Source organism: Pogoniulus pusillus, chromosome 4 (genome assembly GCF_015220805.1).
Source record: "Pogoniulus pusillus isolate bPogPus1 chromosome 4, bPogPus1.pri, whole genome shotgun sequence".
In the NCBI taxonomy this organism is placed as follows: domain Eukaryota; kingdom Metazoa; phylum Chordata; class Aves; order Piciformes; family Lybiidae; genus Pogoniulus; species Pogoniulus pusillus.
Window position 1 is genome coordinate 1,681,166 of NC_087267.1, and position 15,552 is coordinate 1,696,717.

General features: G+C 44.7%; 1 protein-coding gene across 3 annotated transcripts in view; it reads left to right on the plus strand.

Moving 5' to 3' along the window:
- The window catches only part of PPP1R12A (protein phosphatase 1 regulatory subunit 12A), a 124,459-nt gene that overhangs the window by 71,341 nt on the left and 37,566 nt on the right, over nt 1–15,552 (plus strand). For all 3 annotated transcript variants that reach the window (XM_064141967.1, XM_064141966.1, XM_064141965.1), the window contains exons 4-9: nt 1,031–1,190; nt 4,272–4,416; nt 7,464–7,538; nt 8,743–8,831; nt 8,969–9,126; nt 12,975–13,102. In XM_064141967.1, the coding sequence (XP_063998037.1) occupies nt 1,031–1,190; nt 4,272–4,416; nt 7,464–7,538; nt 8,743–8,831; nt 8,969–9,126; nt 12,975–13,102 (755 nt within the window). The remainder of the gene's footprint in view (nt 1–1,030; nt 1,191–4,271; nt 4,417–7,463; nt 7,539–8,742; nt 8,832–8,968; nt 9,127–12,974; nt 13,103–15,552) is intronic.

Here is a 15,552-nt window from a genome sequence, read left to right on the forward strand (position 1 = left end):
TCCAGCCCTCTGAGCATCCTCCTGGCCCTTCTCTGGACACAATAATTGCCTCCCTTCTTTCTGCAGTTCAAGAGATTTTGATTTGGGCTGTTCATTTTCACAGGCTTTCTTGCTCTATAATTTCAGAATTGCAGCATGTGAGGCATACTGATTCATATGTAGTGTAATAGATCTATGACTCTATTATCCACTGCCTAAGGATATTTATTTCTGCTGTGCCAATACATTTGCTCTCAGTTTACAAGTCTCTTGCTCTGGTTTTGTCAGTGGATTGATAAAAGCTTCCTGAGTCTGATTTATTGTAATCTGTTTCATCAAGTTTTCACAGTAGAACAATGCCTTGTAATGCAGATGGTGGGCAGGAGAGCCAATGGCATCCTGGCCTGGCTCAGGAAGAGTGTGGCCAGTAGGACAAGGGAGGTTATTCTGCCCTTGTACTCAGCACTGCTCAGGTCACACCTTGAGTGCTGTGTCCAGTTCTGGGCTCCTCAATTCAAGAGAGATGTTGAGGTGTTGGAAGGTGTCCAGAGAAGGGCAGCAAGGCTGGGGAGGGGCCTGGAGCAGAGCCCTGTGAGGAGAGGCTGAGGGAGCTGGGGGTGTGCAGCCTGCAGCAGAGGAGGCTCAGGGCAGAGCTCATTGCTGTCTACAACTACCTGAAGGGAGGCTGTAGCCAGGTGGGGTTGGGCTCTTCTGCCAGGCAACCAGCAACAGAAGAAGGGGACACAGTCTCAAGTTGTGGCATTGGAGGTCTAGGCTGGATGTTAGAAGAAATTTCTTGCCAGAGAGAGTGATTGGCATTGGAATGGGCTGCCCAGGGAGATGGTGGAGTTGCCATCCCTGGAGGTGTTGAAGCAAAGCCTGGCTGGGGCACTTAGTGCCATGGTCTGGTTGATTGGCCAGGGCTGGGTGCTAGGTTGGACTGGATGAGCTTGGAGGTCTCTTCTAATCTGTTTGAGTCTATGATTCTGTGATTATTTAAACTAAACTTTTTTGTCTTCTCTTCCCATCTCCCCCTCATTACCTGAATTAGGGGTTGATATAGAGGCAGCTCGAAAAGAAGAAGAACGAATAATGCTAAGAGATGCAAGACAGTGGCTCAACAGTGGTCATATAAATGACATCAGGCATGCAAAATCTGGTGGTACAGCACTTCATGTAGCTGCTGCTAAGGGCTATACAGAAGTCTTAAAGTAAGTGTGCTTTCAGTGGACATTTTTTCGTGTTTATTGTCTTACTGTTGTAATGCTGCTTGGAACTGATGAAATTGGACCCTTAGAACTTGGGGAGAAGAACTAACATTGGGAAATAACACTCTAGTACTCTCCTCAAAGGTTAATTTGATGTTTTCAAGTACTCATCGACCATGATGCTGTTAGCTTGCTATGTTGAGTCATTAAAGATAAGAAAACAGAGTCCATATTGTGCCTGAATACTTACTTCAAAGAAGAAAGTTGCTTTGTTTTTAAAGTTCACTGTGTAAACAAGCTGAATTCCTTCTTAGAAATGCCTGTTAGCATTTGGGTCGATGAATATTTTCAAGACACTCTGCTTATTTGCATGCATAAAGCAGAATTTTCTCTCCAGACGTAGTGTTTTCTTAGATCTAAAGACCAGAGAATTGAATTTTGGGGTTTTTTGGATATTGTTTCCTGGAAAGCATTAGGCTTTTGGTGTCCTGTAATGCACAGGCAGCTTTTCATTAATATGCTGCCCCAGAGGTTTAATTTGCTTTTGTCAGAGCTCTGCCTTAATGAATTAAGCATGCTTAATAATACACTTACAATCACAGTAAAGCAATGTATTTGACTGTCTTAGCTATACTATGAATAATTGTATGTATTGCACTGTGAATGTAACTGAGCTCACACCCTGACTGTCTAAGTATTGCTACCTTTAAAGTCTGCAGAGCTTTGTAATGTTTTGTCAGCAGAAGCTGAGTGACAGAGCTTTTTAAATCATTATAATCATTACATACAATTCCCTGGCAGTTCTGCTTCATCATGATGAAGAGAAGTTATCCTGCTGAAAAAGCAAATTTTGGCCCCCCAGCATGAGGCCAAAATAAGGATGTGATGGTTTGGGTGTTCCCTGCCCCCTTTCACTTAGGAAAATCACCCAGGCTAGACTCAGCCAGGTGGGCACTGAATGAAGCTTTATGCTTACAGCTTAGCACAAGTTAAAAAGGAATACAGAAGCACAGCAGCCCTCCCAGAAACCTGAGTCCCCAGGAGCAGCCCTCAATCACCCTTCCACCTTCTCCCCACCCCTCTATCTAACTCAAGCCTTTGCCTTACGCTCAAGGCAGTTTGGAGAGTTGGCCAGGGGGGTTAGGAAGCAGATGGATTAGTCAGGCAGGTTAGAGAGAGAAGTGCAGCTCAAAAAGCCCAGAGAGGGACTCTAACTGCCTTACCAGTGTTTGTGTTCTTGTTCTTCTGCACCTCAGCAAGCCTATGAGTGCAGCAGCCATCACCATTGTTTCCTTTTCACAGCCTAGCATCTAATTCTTCTCACCAAAATATCCTAACTAGGCTCAAACTAGCACAGAACAGCATGTGTGTGTAAGCAGTTCTAGCTATAACTAGTGTATTTTTGTAGTCCAGTCCATGTATTTTCCTAGAATGCCTTTAAATTACCAAAAAGGAGCATTCAACGCAGGATGCAAGACTGTAAGACTGTGCAGCTGAGCACGTGTTGAAGTTGACTCATTGGAGGGTATTGGCTGAAGAAACTGAGAGAGTTTTTTGGGAATGCTTCTTCTCAGTTCATTGAGTTTTAATAATTATGAACAGTGTTTAATAAAGCTGATATTCCTTTGCAAACACAAAAAAACACACCAAAAAAGACTCAGTTGTCACTTTGACAAGTCACATCACAGCCATGCTGAATGAAGGCTGAAAAGCAGATCCTCTCAGGAGCTCTGCTCCCTGTCAGAGAGCAATTGAGGCGTGTAAATACTGGATTGTTATGTCATCAAGTGTTAATGAGAGTAAAAGATGCAAGCAGTATTAGAATAGGAGGAGATTTTAATAACTTATTGGATAAGAATGCTCTAACTTACAAATCTGGGCATTTTACAGCTCTCCTTTCCTTAGAAAGGGCTTTTCTCTGTTATAGTACATGTAAGTAGCTAACTAGCATCGTAGAAGCAGTCAGGGCTGGAAGGCATCACAAGGATCAGCCAGTTACAACCCCTCTGTCATGCCCAGGGACACCCTACCCTAGAGCAGGCTGCACACAGCCCCAGCCAGCCTGGCCTTAAACACCTCCAGCCATGGGGCCTCAACCACCTCCCTGGGCAACCCATTCCAGCCTCTCACCACTCTCATGCTCAACAACTTCCTCCTCATGTCCAGCCTGAACCTACCCATCTCCAGCTTTGCTCCATTCCCCCCAGTCCTGGCACTCCCTGAGAGCCTGAAAAGTCCCTCCCCAGCTTTTTTGTAAGCCCCCTTCAGATCCTGGAAGGCCACAAGAAGGTCACCTGGGAGCCTCCTCTTCTGCAGCCTGCACAGCTCCAACTCTTTCGGTCTGTGCTCACAGCAGAGCTGCTGCAGCCCTCTGAGCATCCTCGTGGTCCTTCTCTGGACACACTCCAGCACATCCACATCCTTCTTGTAATGGGGGCTCCAGAACTGGATGCAGTACTCCAGGTGGGGTCTCATCAGAGTGGAACAGAGCAGGAGAATCACCTCCCTGGCCCTGCTGGCCACACTTCTCCTGCTGCAGCCCAGGCTCTGCTTGGCCCTTTGTGCTGCAAATGCACTCTGCTGGCTCCTGTTGAGCTTCTCGTCCAGCAGCACCCCCAAGTCCTTCTCCTCAGGGCTGCTCTCCAACCACTCACTGCTCAGCCTGGATTTGTGCTTGGCATTGCCTCAACCCAGATTCAGGACCTTAGAACTATATAGAAGCAACACTGAACTGGATGATCTTCAAGGTCTCTTCCAGCCAGATGTATTCTTTGATTCTGTAAACAGACTTTGAATGAAGACAGTGCAGATAAGAAAATGGGAAAGGCTAGTTTTCTTGAGTATTTCCTTTAAAAAAAGCCACCTATATATACATGTGTATGTGTGTGTCATACATCTCCCCCTGCTGAGTCCTGGAAAGGCAGATACTTCTATGAGGAAATAGTGCATCAGTTTTCAGTATCCAAACTAAACCACGTATGGTGAAAAAGGAGAAGAATGTTATTGTAGAATAATTTGATGACTTCACAACAGCTTCTTTCTCCTGCTGACAGTGTCGAGTTCTAATCCCTTTCATTTCTTCAGGCTTTTAATTCAGGCTCACTACGATGTAAATATTAAAGATTATGATGGCTGGACACCACTTCATGCTGCTGCTCACTGGGGTAAAGAAGAAGCATGTCGCATTTTAGTGGAAAACCTCTGTGATATGGAGGCTGTCAACAAAGTGGTAGGATTTTTATGTAATCCTTGTCAAGATACAAAGTTCTGGTCTCTAAAGTGACTTTAGAAGCCAGGGTAAGAAAAGTGATGATAAACTGCTGTTTACTGTACATGGATTCTTTAATGCATGTTATGTCAAACCAGCATGGTTGTGTTCAAAACTAAAGCCTCTGCCTAAATTAATATTGAGACCCACTTTGTGCTTACTTATAACTATCCATGGCATCCTTGACATGGAGATTCAAATAGAATGGGTTTGGTGACCTTTCAGAGGTGCAAAATTAATAACTGGATGGATTGCATTTGAGCAGTGAAATGATCATTGAAGACAATGCCTTTAGGTAGTGCTTTAACTTTTGCAGTCAGCTTGTGTTGCCGTACTAAAGGGATATCACCGTGTGCTGGTTTGGGCCTGCTGGAGGAAACGTAGGCATCTCTGGGCTCCCTAGACACAACTTGAATGCTTCCTAAGCTATATTTCCTTACTTTTAAGCAAAGACACATGTAGCTTGTTGGCTTTGCAAGACCTTGCTCCTGACTCATACAGATGTGTTGATGATTCACACACAGGCAGCACAAGAACTCCAAATGTTTCATTCCGCTGCAAGTGCTCTTTTGTCTCTTTGCTTTATGTTTTGCAGTAGATTCTGATCTGCTTCCAGTTTCTGTCAATACTGTGTATGTAAAGTACCTGCCCAACATCTACCACAGATCCTGCACTGAAGTTTTTCATACACTTTTAAAGAAAAAAATGGGAAATAGAGTTCGTGAATTAGCAAGGATTTACTCTGAGGGCAAAACTATGGCTGCTTAAAATGCCTAGACATAGACTTTTTCTTTCCTAGAATCTGAAGTGGCTTACAACAAAATAAATGAAACCTGGAATTAAATTTCAGAGAGCTTTGATTCTGTTTCTGTAGAGTGCATATAGAAACCTTAAATATCAATTATATGCCTTGTATTTTGCATCAGGCAGTCAAAAGCTGGTGTAAGGAATTGAACCCAGTTTATGGGCTTAGCTGTTACACGTTCTACCTGGAGTTGTGGAAATGTGAAGGGTAGTGTTCAAGAGAGCATGTTCATCTCAGCTGGTGTAAGAATAAGAATGAGAAAGGGACAGAGAAATAGAAGCTGTTCTATTTGATACGTGGGCTGGTCTGTGCAAGCTGGGAGAGTCCTACCTGTTGTAAATGCCAGTAGGCATTTTAATTTTGGAGATAGGAAGACTGAAAACTCCAGGTTTGATTTCAGTTGTGGGTGCATCTGTTGCCTTCAAGTATTAACTTCTATGAATTGGCCATAGCTATAACCTTCCAATTAAAAAAGATTCTTTTATGCAATTTTATTCTTTTTTTATGGTCAAGGTAGGTCTAACAGAGTTGTTTGTTTCTCTTAAACCCACTTAACTACCTAAAAATAGAAGGCCAGATTAAAAACTGTAGTCATAATGCGAATATAAAGATGAGATAATTCTGTTGTTTAGTTTCCAGGTTAGTGCTGTGTTATACTAAATGGAATATTTCAAATGTCAGAGGACCTCAAGCTGTTTTGGGTAATGCTTGTTGAAAGGTGCATGTGCTTCTGCTTTATGGTCAGAAGTTTTATGGATGTGAAAATCAGTCATGTGAAGGTCCATCCTTTCTAACCAGCTATGGTAGCCTTCACAGTGTAATCAGGAGCGTTTCCCTCAGAGTTAACATTTCAGCTACTGAAGTAAACAGACAAATATGAATCCTTTAATCATCTTTATAATAAGCTGCTGTGACCATTTTTAAAGGGCAGCTCTCCCTTTACTTATGATTTCTGTACAGAAGCACTTACTGGACTCATCTTGTCGCAGTCCCCCCAACATTTTAGTGTGTCCACCCAGCATGTGAATGCAGCTGCATTTGTAGGGCTTTGACTGGATTCCATCCTGCCTGTACTGGAATGCAAACTTCCAAATACAGAATGTTGCACTGCAAGTAGCCAAATAAGTTAGACTCTTTTTGTGAAACTAGATGAGCTTCAGCCCTCCTCATCTTCAAATAGAGATGAAGAAAGGGATTTTTTTTTTTGACATGTTACCAGTTCAGGCCTCAAAACTTGAACCTCCCATCTTGGGGGCGTGGGGTCTAGTTGAGAATTGCAGTGACTGCAGTTCTGACAAGCTGACAGCATCACTTGGTGTTTATCAATTACATGATATGTTCATTCAAGCACACGTCCCGTGGAAATCATACACTAAGCAGGGAGGAATAAGAGCAAATGGTTGTAGCAGATCTCCTCTGAAGAACATAGAAAATGTCAAATAGAGTTTCACTGTAAAAAGGTGAAAGCATGACTAATTAAATTTGGTATAGCTTGCTTAAGTAATTGAAACTCGAAACAAGCTGAGCTGTATCCAACAGTCCAAGGTGAATAGAGCCAGGAGGGAGGGGACAGGCTCTGCCCACTGCTGCCTGGGCCAGGGCAAGGAGCAATGGGTGTAAATTGCAGCACAAGAGGTTCTGCCTCAACACAAGGGGGAACTTCTTTCTTGTAAGGGTCCCAGAGCACTGGCACAGGCTGCCCAGAGAGGTTGTGGAGTCTCCTTCTGTGGAGCCTTTCCAGGCCTGTCTGGATGTGTTCCTCTGTGATCTGTGTTAGATAGGATTGTCCTGCTCTGGCAGGGGGGTTGGACTGGATGATCTCCTCAGCTCCCTTTCAACCCCTAACATCCTGTGATCCATACATCCAACTCACTGTAATGGTTGTTTGGAACTGGGAGAGCTATCAGATTCTTTCAATTTACTTCATTTTTTTCCTTCAAAGGACAGAAATATTTTGCATAATTTTATCTCCTAAAATGATTGTTTTCTGATCAGGTCTAGATGTTTCCAAAAAAGTAATAGTGCAAAAATTGGTTTCAACTGCTGACAGACTAACAGTTTGTAATAGAGCTTGGCTTACACTTCCTAATTTCTCTCTCTGAATGGGCTCCTTACCCGCATCATCATGTGCTAAGGCATCAAAATCTGTTCTGTTTAACTTCTGCTGTACGATTCTGGTGTTCTGCTTTTTCCCCCTCTGCAGGGGCAGACAGCATTTGATGTGGCAGATGAAGATATTCTAGGATATTTAGAAGAATTACAAAAGAAGCAAAATCTGGTAGGCCTCTTGTATATAAAGAAACATTTTAAGTAGACTGAGAGCCGGGCACAGAGGAACCAGATGAGGTTCAACAAGGACTAGTGCAGAGTCCTGCATCTGGGGAGGAAGAATAAACTCCACCAGGCTGGGAGGTGATCTGCTGCAGAGCAGCCCTGTGGAGAGGGGCCTGGGGGTGCTGGTGGAGAACATCCATGGCACAGCAATGTGCCCTTGTGGCCAAGAAGGCCAATGGGGTCCTGGGGTGTATTAGGAGGAGTGTGTCCAGCAGATCAAGGGAGGTTCTCCTCCCCCTCTGCTCTGCCTTGCTGAGACCTCATCTTGAATATTGTGTTCAGTTTTGGGCTCCCCAGTTGAGGAGGGACAGGGATCTGCTGGAGAGGGTCCAGCAGAGGGCTATGAGGATGATGAGGGGACTGGAGGGCACGGCTGATGAGGAGAGGCTGAGGGACCTGGGGCTGCTTAGTCTGGAGAAGAGAAGACTGAGAGGGGATTTGATAAATGTTTATCAGTATCTGAGGGCTGCCAGGAGTGGGGGACAGGCTCTGCTCACTGCTCCCTGGGATAGGACAAGGAGCAATGGGTGTAAGCTGCAGCTCAGGAGGTTCTGCCTCAAAACAAGGGGAAACTTCTTTCCTGTAAGGGTCTCAGGACACTGGAACAGGCTTCCCAGAGAGGCTGTGGAGTCTCCTTCTGTGGAGCCTTTCAAGGCCTGTCTGGATGTGTTCCTGTGTGACCTGTGTTAGATAGGATTGTCCTGCTCTGGCAGGGGGGCTGGACTGGATGACCTTTTTGGTTCCCTTCCAACCCCTAACACCCTGTGTGCCTGTGTGGTTATGGTATACAGCGCAGGAGTTAGAAACAAAGGTTTGGTTTTGGCCTCCAGTTGAGATGATGCCACAGTCATCTCAAAAGATTATTTATGCCCTTACTTGGTTGGTTCTGTTGACCAAAAAGCCTAAGAGGAAATCAGGTGGTCTTCTGCTTGCCTTGTCCAGTGGGCATTTTAGGATCTGAAAAATCAACAATGAGTAACTTAGTGGGAATAACAGCTTCAAAAATTTTGGGTTCTTGGACTGTAACACTCTGAAAGCTTGTACTCCTTTTAGGGTTTATAGTAGTTACAGGTCACCCTCCATCTGCAGTTATACCACACTGGTACAATTCTATCAGTGTAACTTCTTGATTCTATTCTGTTTTGAAGCTTCACAGTGAAAAACGAGAAAAGAAGTCTCCCCTAATTGAATCCACAGCCAATATGGATAATAATCAGACACAGAAGACGTTCAAAAAGTAAGTAAACTAGGAAAAAACTACAAGGTTTTAATGAAAAAAAAAAAGGTAACTTGACAAAGCGTTGCAAAGTTGTACTTGACAGGAATTAGCAAATCTTTCAGGACTTAGTAAGTATTTTTTTTTTTCAAACTCAGTAAGGAGACATTGATTATGGAGCAAGAGAAGATCACATCTAGTACAGAGTCCCTGGAGCAAGAAAAAGCAGATGAGGAGGAAGAGGGAAAGAAGGATGAATCCAGTTGTTCTAGTGAAGAGGAAGAGGATGATGACTCAGAGTCTGAAGCAGAGACAGGTAAGTTATGTGGAGCATTGTCTCTCAGATTTTGCTTCATAAATAACTTCAATCTGTATCCTGTGATATTTAGTATCTAAAATGTTCCTTATTCTTCTGCATGTCACTAATCTTCACACCATTTTAAAGCAAGTTTATATGTGTCTGAAGTCAAAGCATTAGAGGTTATCTTTACTGGTTGTTATGTAGGTTGAAGCTGTTAAGCTGCTCAACTGTTGAGTAGCCAAACAAATAACTTTAATGAAATAGTGGGAATAATATAAACCTTCAATAGCATGTCAGAAGACATTCCAAAAGTTGGAAGTTCAAATCAGAAATGAAGGCTTCGTGCCAGTGTTTGCTTGTGGAACTGGTACAGGGATTGTTCTAATTTGTTCTTGCCATCTTGAACTGGTTACCAATTAATATGGCAGTCTTGGCTCAGGTGTTCCTAAAGCAGTGGTCTATTTATTTTCAACGTGTACTGAAACTTCTAAAGATGCTGTTTTAATGTGAACAGTTACCTCATATATGGCTTCATTTCAAGAGAAGTGAACTTTGAAGAGTTTGAAAGTGCAAGCAAAGAACGACATGTGCTGATTTGGGTGTTCCATGTCCCCCCACACTTAATTAAAATCACCCAGACTAGGCTCAGTCAATGTGGAAATTGAATGAAGCTTTATACTGACCCTTTAGCACAATAGACAAGCAGATATTTACAACAGATACAGAAATAGACAAAAAGTAATACAGAAACACAACAGCCCTCCAGAAACCTGAGTCCCCAGGAGGGGCTCCCAACCACCCTTCTACCTTCTTCCCACTCCTCTGCCTTACCCCAGACTTTGCCTTACGTTCAAGGTGAGTTTGGAAGGTCACCCATGGGGATTAGGAAGCAGAAGGATTTGTCAGGCAGGTTAGAGAAGTGTTTGCAGCCCAAAGAGCCCAGATAAAGACTCTGTTATCTCTGTGTTCTTGTTCTTACCCATCTCAGCAAGCCTATGAGTGCAGCAGCCATCACCATTGTTTCCTTTTTACAGCCTGTCATCTAATTCTTGTCACCAAAATATTCCAGCTAGGCTTGAACTAGCACACCACGTCACTCTGCAGTGGAGTTTGTGTGGGTTTGTTCTGGAGCACTGATCAGGCCCTTAAAGCAAATAGTGATGGAAGAACAGCAGGGCATCTTTGCCTTTCACATCAGAAAACTAATGCCAGAGCACTGGTGTTTAAAGATATATATTCAACCTTAATAAAGATTTGTACAACTGCAATGCAGCAATACAGCACACAGATGTCATTAGAAACATCTTGGTGCTATTTTATATAATATATATGTATTTATAATCACAGAACTTTAAAGGTTGGAAGGGACCTCCAGAGATCATCGTGTCCAACCTGCCCTGCGAAGGCAGGATCACCCAGGGTAGTTCACACAGTAATGCATCCAAGCATCCAGAGGAGACTCCACAACCTCTCTGGGCAGCCTGCTCCAGGGCTCTGTCACCCTCACTGTAAAGAGGTTTCTTCTCATGCTGAGGTGAAACCTTCTGTGTTCCAATTTGTAGCTGTTGCTCTTCATCCTGTTGCTGCTGACCAGCAAAAGGAGATTGGCCCCAGCCGATTGACACCCACTCCTCAGGTATTTGTGCACATTGATCAGATCACCTCTCAGTCTTCTCCAGACTAAACAGCCTCAGGGCTCTCAGTCTCTCTTCATAGGGCAGATGTTCAAGTCCCCCACTCATCCTTGTGGCTCTCCACTGGACTCTCTCCAGCAGGTCCATGTCCCTCCTGAACTGGGGAGCCCAAAACTGGACACAGTATTCCAAGTGTGGTCTAACAAGGGCAGAGTAGAGGTGGAGAAGAACCTCTATACGTGATGCACCCCGGAATGCCATGTACACTTTTCAACTTTTGGATGAGTTCTCACTTTAAAACCTTCTAATTTCTTCACTTGGAAAAAGATAAGATTAGAAAGGGATTTTAGAGCTAACCTATATATATATATGTGATAAATTCTTAAGGAAGGCAGAAGTAAAAATAAGTTGCAAAACTAAACTATCTGATTATGGCTTAATTTTTATTAAAGATTATTATTTCAGTGTTAAGCTGGAAAGAAATCCATCAAGCTCTGTAATTAAGTCTTTCACATTAGTGTACTTATATCCCTTATTTACACAGACTGAGCTTTGATGAACTAAAACATATATAACATGTAGTCATTTCTCATTCACTGAGCTAGCTATAATATCTCCAGAGCCTTCTCATTCTGGTAACTGTCTTCTCTTCATTACTGATAGTTTGTGCCAGGAAAATGTGACTGTGACACAAGAATTAATTTATATAAACTTTAGGGGTATTAATATCAACAAAGCTTTGTCATACTTTATTTGGCAAGCTAGACTTTAAGCTCCTTTCCTTAGAGCTGGATCTCTGCATTCCAGGCTTCTTCTTTCTCTTTTTTTCCCCATTATTCGTGGGGGTGCTGGTAGAGAGTAGCTGAAGATGAGCCAGCAGTGTTCCCAGGTAGCCGAGAAAGCCAATGGCATCCTGGCCTGGATCAGGAGCAGTGTGGCCAGCAGGACAAGAGAGTTTATTCTTCCCCTGTACTCAGCACTGATCAGGCCTCACCTTGAATCCTGTATCCAATTCTGGGCTCCTCAATTCAAGAGAGATGTTGAGATACTGGAATGTGTCCAGTGAAGGGGTACACGGCTGGTGAGGGGCCTGGAACACAAACCCTATGAGGAGAGGCTGAGGGAGCTGGGGGTGTTAGGTCTGGACAAGAGAAGGCTCAGGGGTGACCTCATTGCTGTCTACAACTACCTGAAGGAAGGTTGTAGCCAGGTGGGGTTGGTCTCTTCTGCCAGGCAACCAGTAACAGAAGAAGGGGACACAGTCTCAAGTTGTGCCAGGGGAGGTCTAGGCTGCATGTCAGGAGGAAGTTGTTGGCAGAGAGAGTGATTGGCACTGGAATGGGCTGCCCAGGGAGGTGGTGGAGTTGCCGTCCCTGGAGGTGTTCAAGCAAAGGCTGGATGAGGCACTTAGTGCCATGGTCTGGTTGACTGGCTAGGGCTGGGTGCTAGGTTGGAGTGGATGATCTTGGAGGTCTCTTCCTGGTCTGTGTGCAGTATTAACCCTTCTTTGAGCAGGAGCTTAGAATCACTCAGTCAGGGTTGGAAAGGACCACAAGGATCATCTAGTTCCAACCCCCCTGCCATGGGCAGGGACACCCTACCCTTGATCAGGCTGGCCTTGAACCTCATCCAGCCTGGCCTTAAACACCTCCAGCCATGGGGCCTCAACTGCCTCCCTGAGCAACCCATTTCAGCTTCTCACCATTCTCCTGCTCAACAACTTCCTCCTGACCTCCGGCCTGAACCTACCCATCTCCAGCTTTGCTCCATTCCCCCTAGTCCTGTCACTCCCATGTATTCTGAAAAGTCCCTCCCCAGCTTTTTTGCAGGCCCCCTTCAGATACTGAAAGGCCACGAGAAGGTCACCTGGGAGCCTGCTCTTCTGCAGACTGAGCAGCCCCCAGTCTTTCAGCCTGTCTTCATAGGAGAGATTGAATGGGGTGACCTCTCAAGGTCACTTTCAAACTCATGATTCTCTTCTTCTCAGGGTGTTTAACAATGAATAACAAACACAAACATAAGCTACATGTATGAGCACTGAGGGCAAATAGTGAACCTAACTATGGTACAGAGAGGGAGTTGAAGAGCAAAACACTGAGGAGTAAACAATAAAATGCTCTTGGGAGAATTGACTGTCAGGTGTTTTCCAAAAGAAATTCAGCAGTGTTGTAAAGGCAGAGAAATTGTGAATGAAAAATGGAAATTGAAGTCTTGCAAATGTTTTTGCAGATAAGACCAAAGGCTTGGCAGCTGTAACTAATAACTCAAACACCACAAGCACACAGTCGGCATCAGTAGCGGTGACAGCGCCTTCAGTAGCTGTTGGGCAAGGAGCACCTCCATCGCCTGTCAAGAAGGTAAGATGCCTTTCTTGTGTCTTTTAAACTCCTCTTCTTCTGTAAAAGCATGCACTGCTTGATTTGCCTATAAAAAGCAGATTGGATTATCCACATAACTGATGAAAAGATGCAGAGAGTCCTCAAATATTTTCTGTGGAATCTGCGTTGATTTCTTTTAAATGCTTTAAAACCTGAGCTGGGCCACGAGGGTGAGAGAAGGGCCATGAGGACACTCAGAGAGCTGGAGCACTTCTCCTATGGAGAAACACTGAGATTGGGGTTGTTCAGTCTGGAGAAGAGAAGGCTCCAAGCAGACCTTATTGTGGCCTTCCAGTATCTGAAGTGGGCTACAAGAAAGCTGGGGAGGGACTTCTTAGGCTGTCAGGTAGTGGTAGGGCTGGGGGGAACGGAGCAAAAGTAGAAGTGAGTAGATTCAAATTGGATGTTAGGAAGAAGTTCTTCAACATGAGGGTGGTGAGACCAAGGAACAGGTTGCCCAGGGAGGTGGTGGAAGCCTCATTGCTGGAAGTTTTTAAGGCTAGGCTGAATGAGGCCGTGAACAACCTGATGTAGTGTGAGATGTCCTTGCCCATGGCAAGGGGGTTGGAGCTGAATCATCCTTGAAGTCCCTTCCTGCCCTAACAGTTCTGTGATTCTGTGAAATTCTAAACAGAGATCTGAAATGCAGAACTGTAAAATAGCTGGGCATTAAGATTCTTTTCTAAAAGGCAAGGATCTCTTGCAGAGTGAAGCTCTTGCTTTTCTGAAGTTGAATTTTTTCCCCATCACAAAAACTAATACTCCCCAGTGCTCCTATCCTTCCCACCTCCCCTGCTAATGCCTCTGCCATCCAATGAGGCCTAAACAAGCCCGATAAAGTGGCTCCTGCCATGAACACAGGGCAAGAGGAGGAGGAAAGAATGAACTGACCTTGTTGTGAGTTTATAAGGAGATAGCAGAATTATGGGATTGAATAACAGTCTTCTAGTCCCCAGAAGATTTTTAACCCTATAGTCTCCCCCTAGAAGGTTTAACCCTATAGTCTCCACCTACAAGACTGGGCACCCAGTCTTTTACATACATCACGCCTTGTTTTTCTTCATTAACCAGATGTCCACTATCTCTTTTCTTCCCCACGGGAGGCATCCTGAAGCTGTGGGAACCAAGGTCGAAATGCTCAGTCTGCTTGTTATTATTCCTTCTCACGTTGCATTCCCACAGATGACTGCAAGACTTCTCTCCACAACCCATCAGAGCAAAAGAGGAGTTGTGGCCCTGACTAGTTTTCCCATGCTGAGCTTTGTGGTGAGGCAGGCTTTTGGATTGCAGGGTGATCTTGTGACATTAATCTAAAGAGCTCCTCTTGGCTCAGTAAGGAATTACTGTTCTTTGTCATGGGAAATGTCTTTGCCTAGCTCAGGAGCTATGCAGAACTCAAGGCCCACAGATTCTCCACACACAACACAGCAAATGCATGAAGGAGGGAAGGCATTGTGAGTGATTGCTGATTGGCTACCTGTAGCCAACTGAAGTGAACTCAGATCTGGTGTGAATGTCAATGCAAGGCAGTAGGCTTGGTTTATGTTTTGAAATCACTTGAGTAACACAAGCATTTGTGATACTTGGGCAGTTTCACTCACGTGCTCTGCACTCGTTTTTTTTCCCCTGTACTTCATCATTTTTGCACACAGGAGATTTCAAAGATCTCTAACACTTTAAACACTTCATTTTCCTGAACTTTACTTTGTCTGAAGTATACATGGATAACAATCTAACCATGGCACAGCGAAGTGCCCTTGTGGCCAAGAAGGCCAATGGGATCCTGGGGTGCATTAGGAAGAGTGTGTCCAGCAGATCAAGGGAGGTTCTCCTCCCCCTCTACTCTGCCCTGCTGAGACCTCATCTTGAATACTGGGTTCAGTTTTGGGCTCCCCAATTGAAGAGGGACAGGGATCTGCTGGAGAGGGTCCAGCAGAGGGCTATGAGGATGATGAGGGGACAGGAGGGCATGGCTGATGAGGAGAGGCTGAGGGACCTGGGACTGCTTCGTCTGGAGAAGAGAAGACACGGAGGGGATTGATAAATGTTTATCAGTATCTGAGGGCTGCCAGGAGTGGGGGGACAGGCTCTGCTCACTGCTCCCTCGGATAGGACAAGGAGCAATGGGTGTAAGTTACAGCACAGGAGGTTCTGCCTCAATACAAGGGGGAACCTCTTTCCTGTAAGGGTCCCAGAGTACTGGCACAGGCTGCCCAGAGAGGTTGTGGGGTCTCCTTCTGTGGAGTCTTTCAAGGCCTGTCTGGATGCATTCCTCTGTGATCTGTGCTAGATTGTGTAGTCCTGCTCTGGCAGGGGGTTGGACTCAATTCCCTCGGGTCCCTTCCAACCCCTAACATCCTGTGAGCCTGTGATGCAAAAGTCTTCTAGGCTAGAGGACCTTCAGCAGCAGGGTGTGACCAAATTGTTAC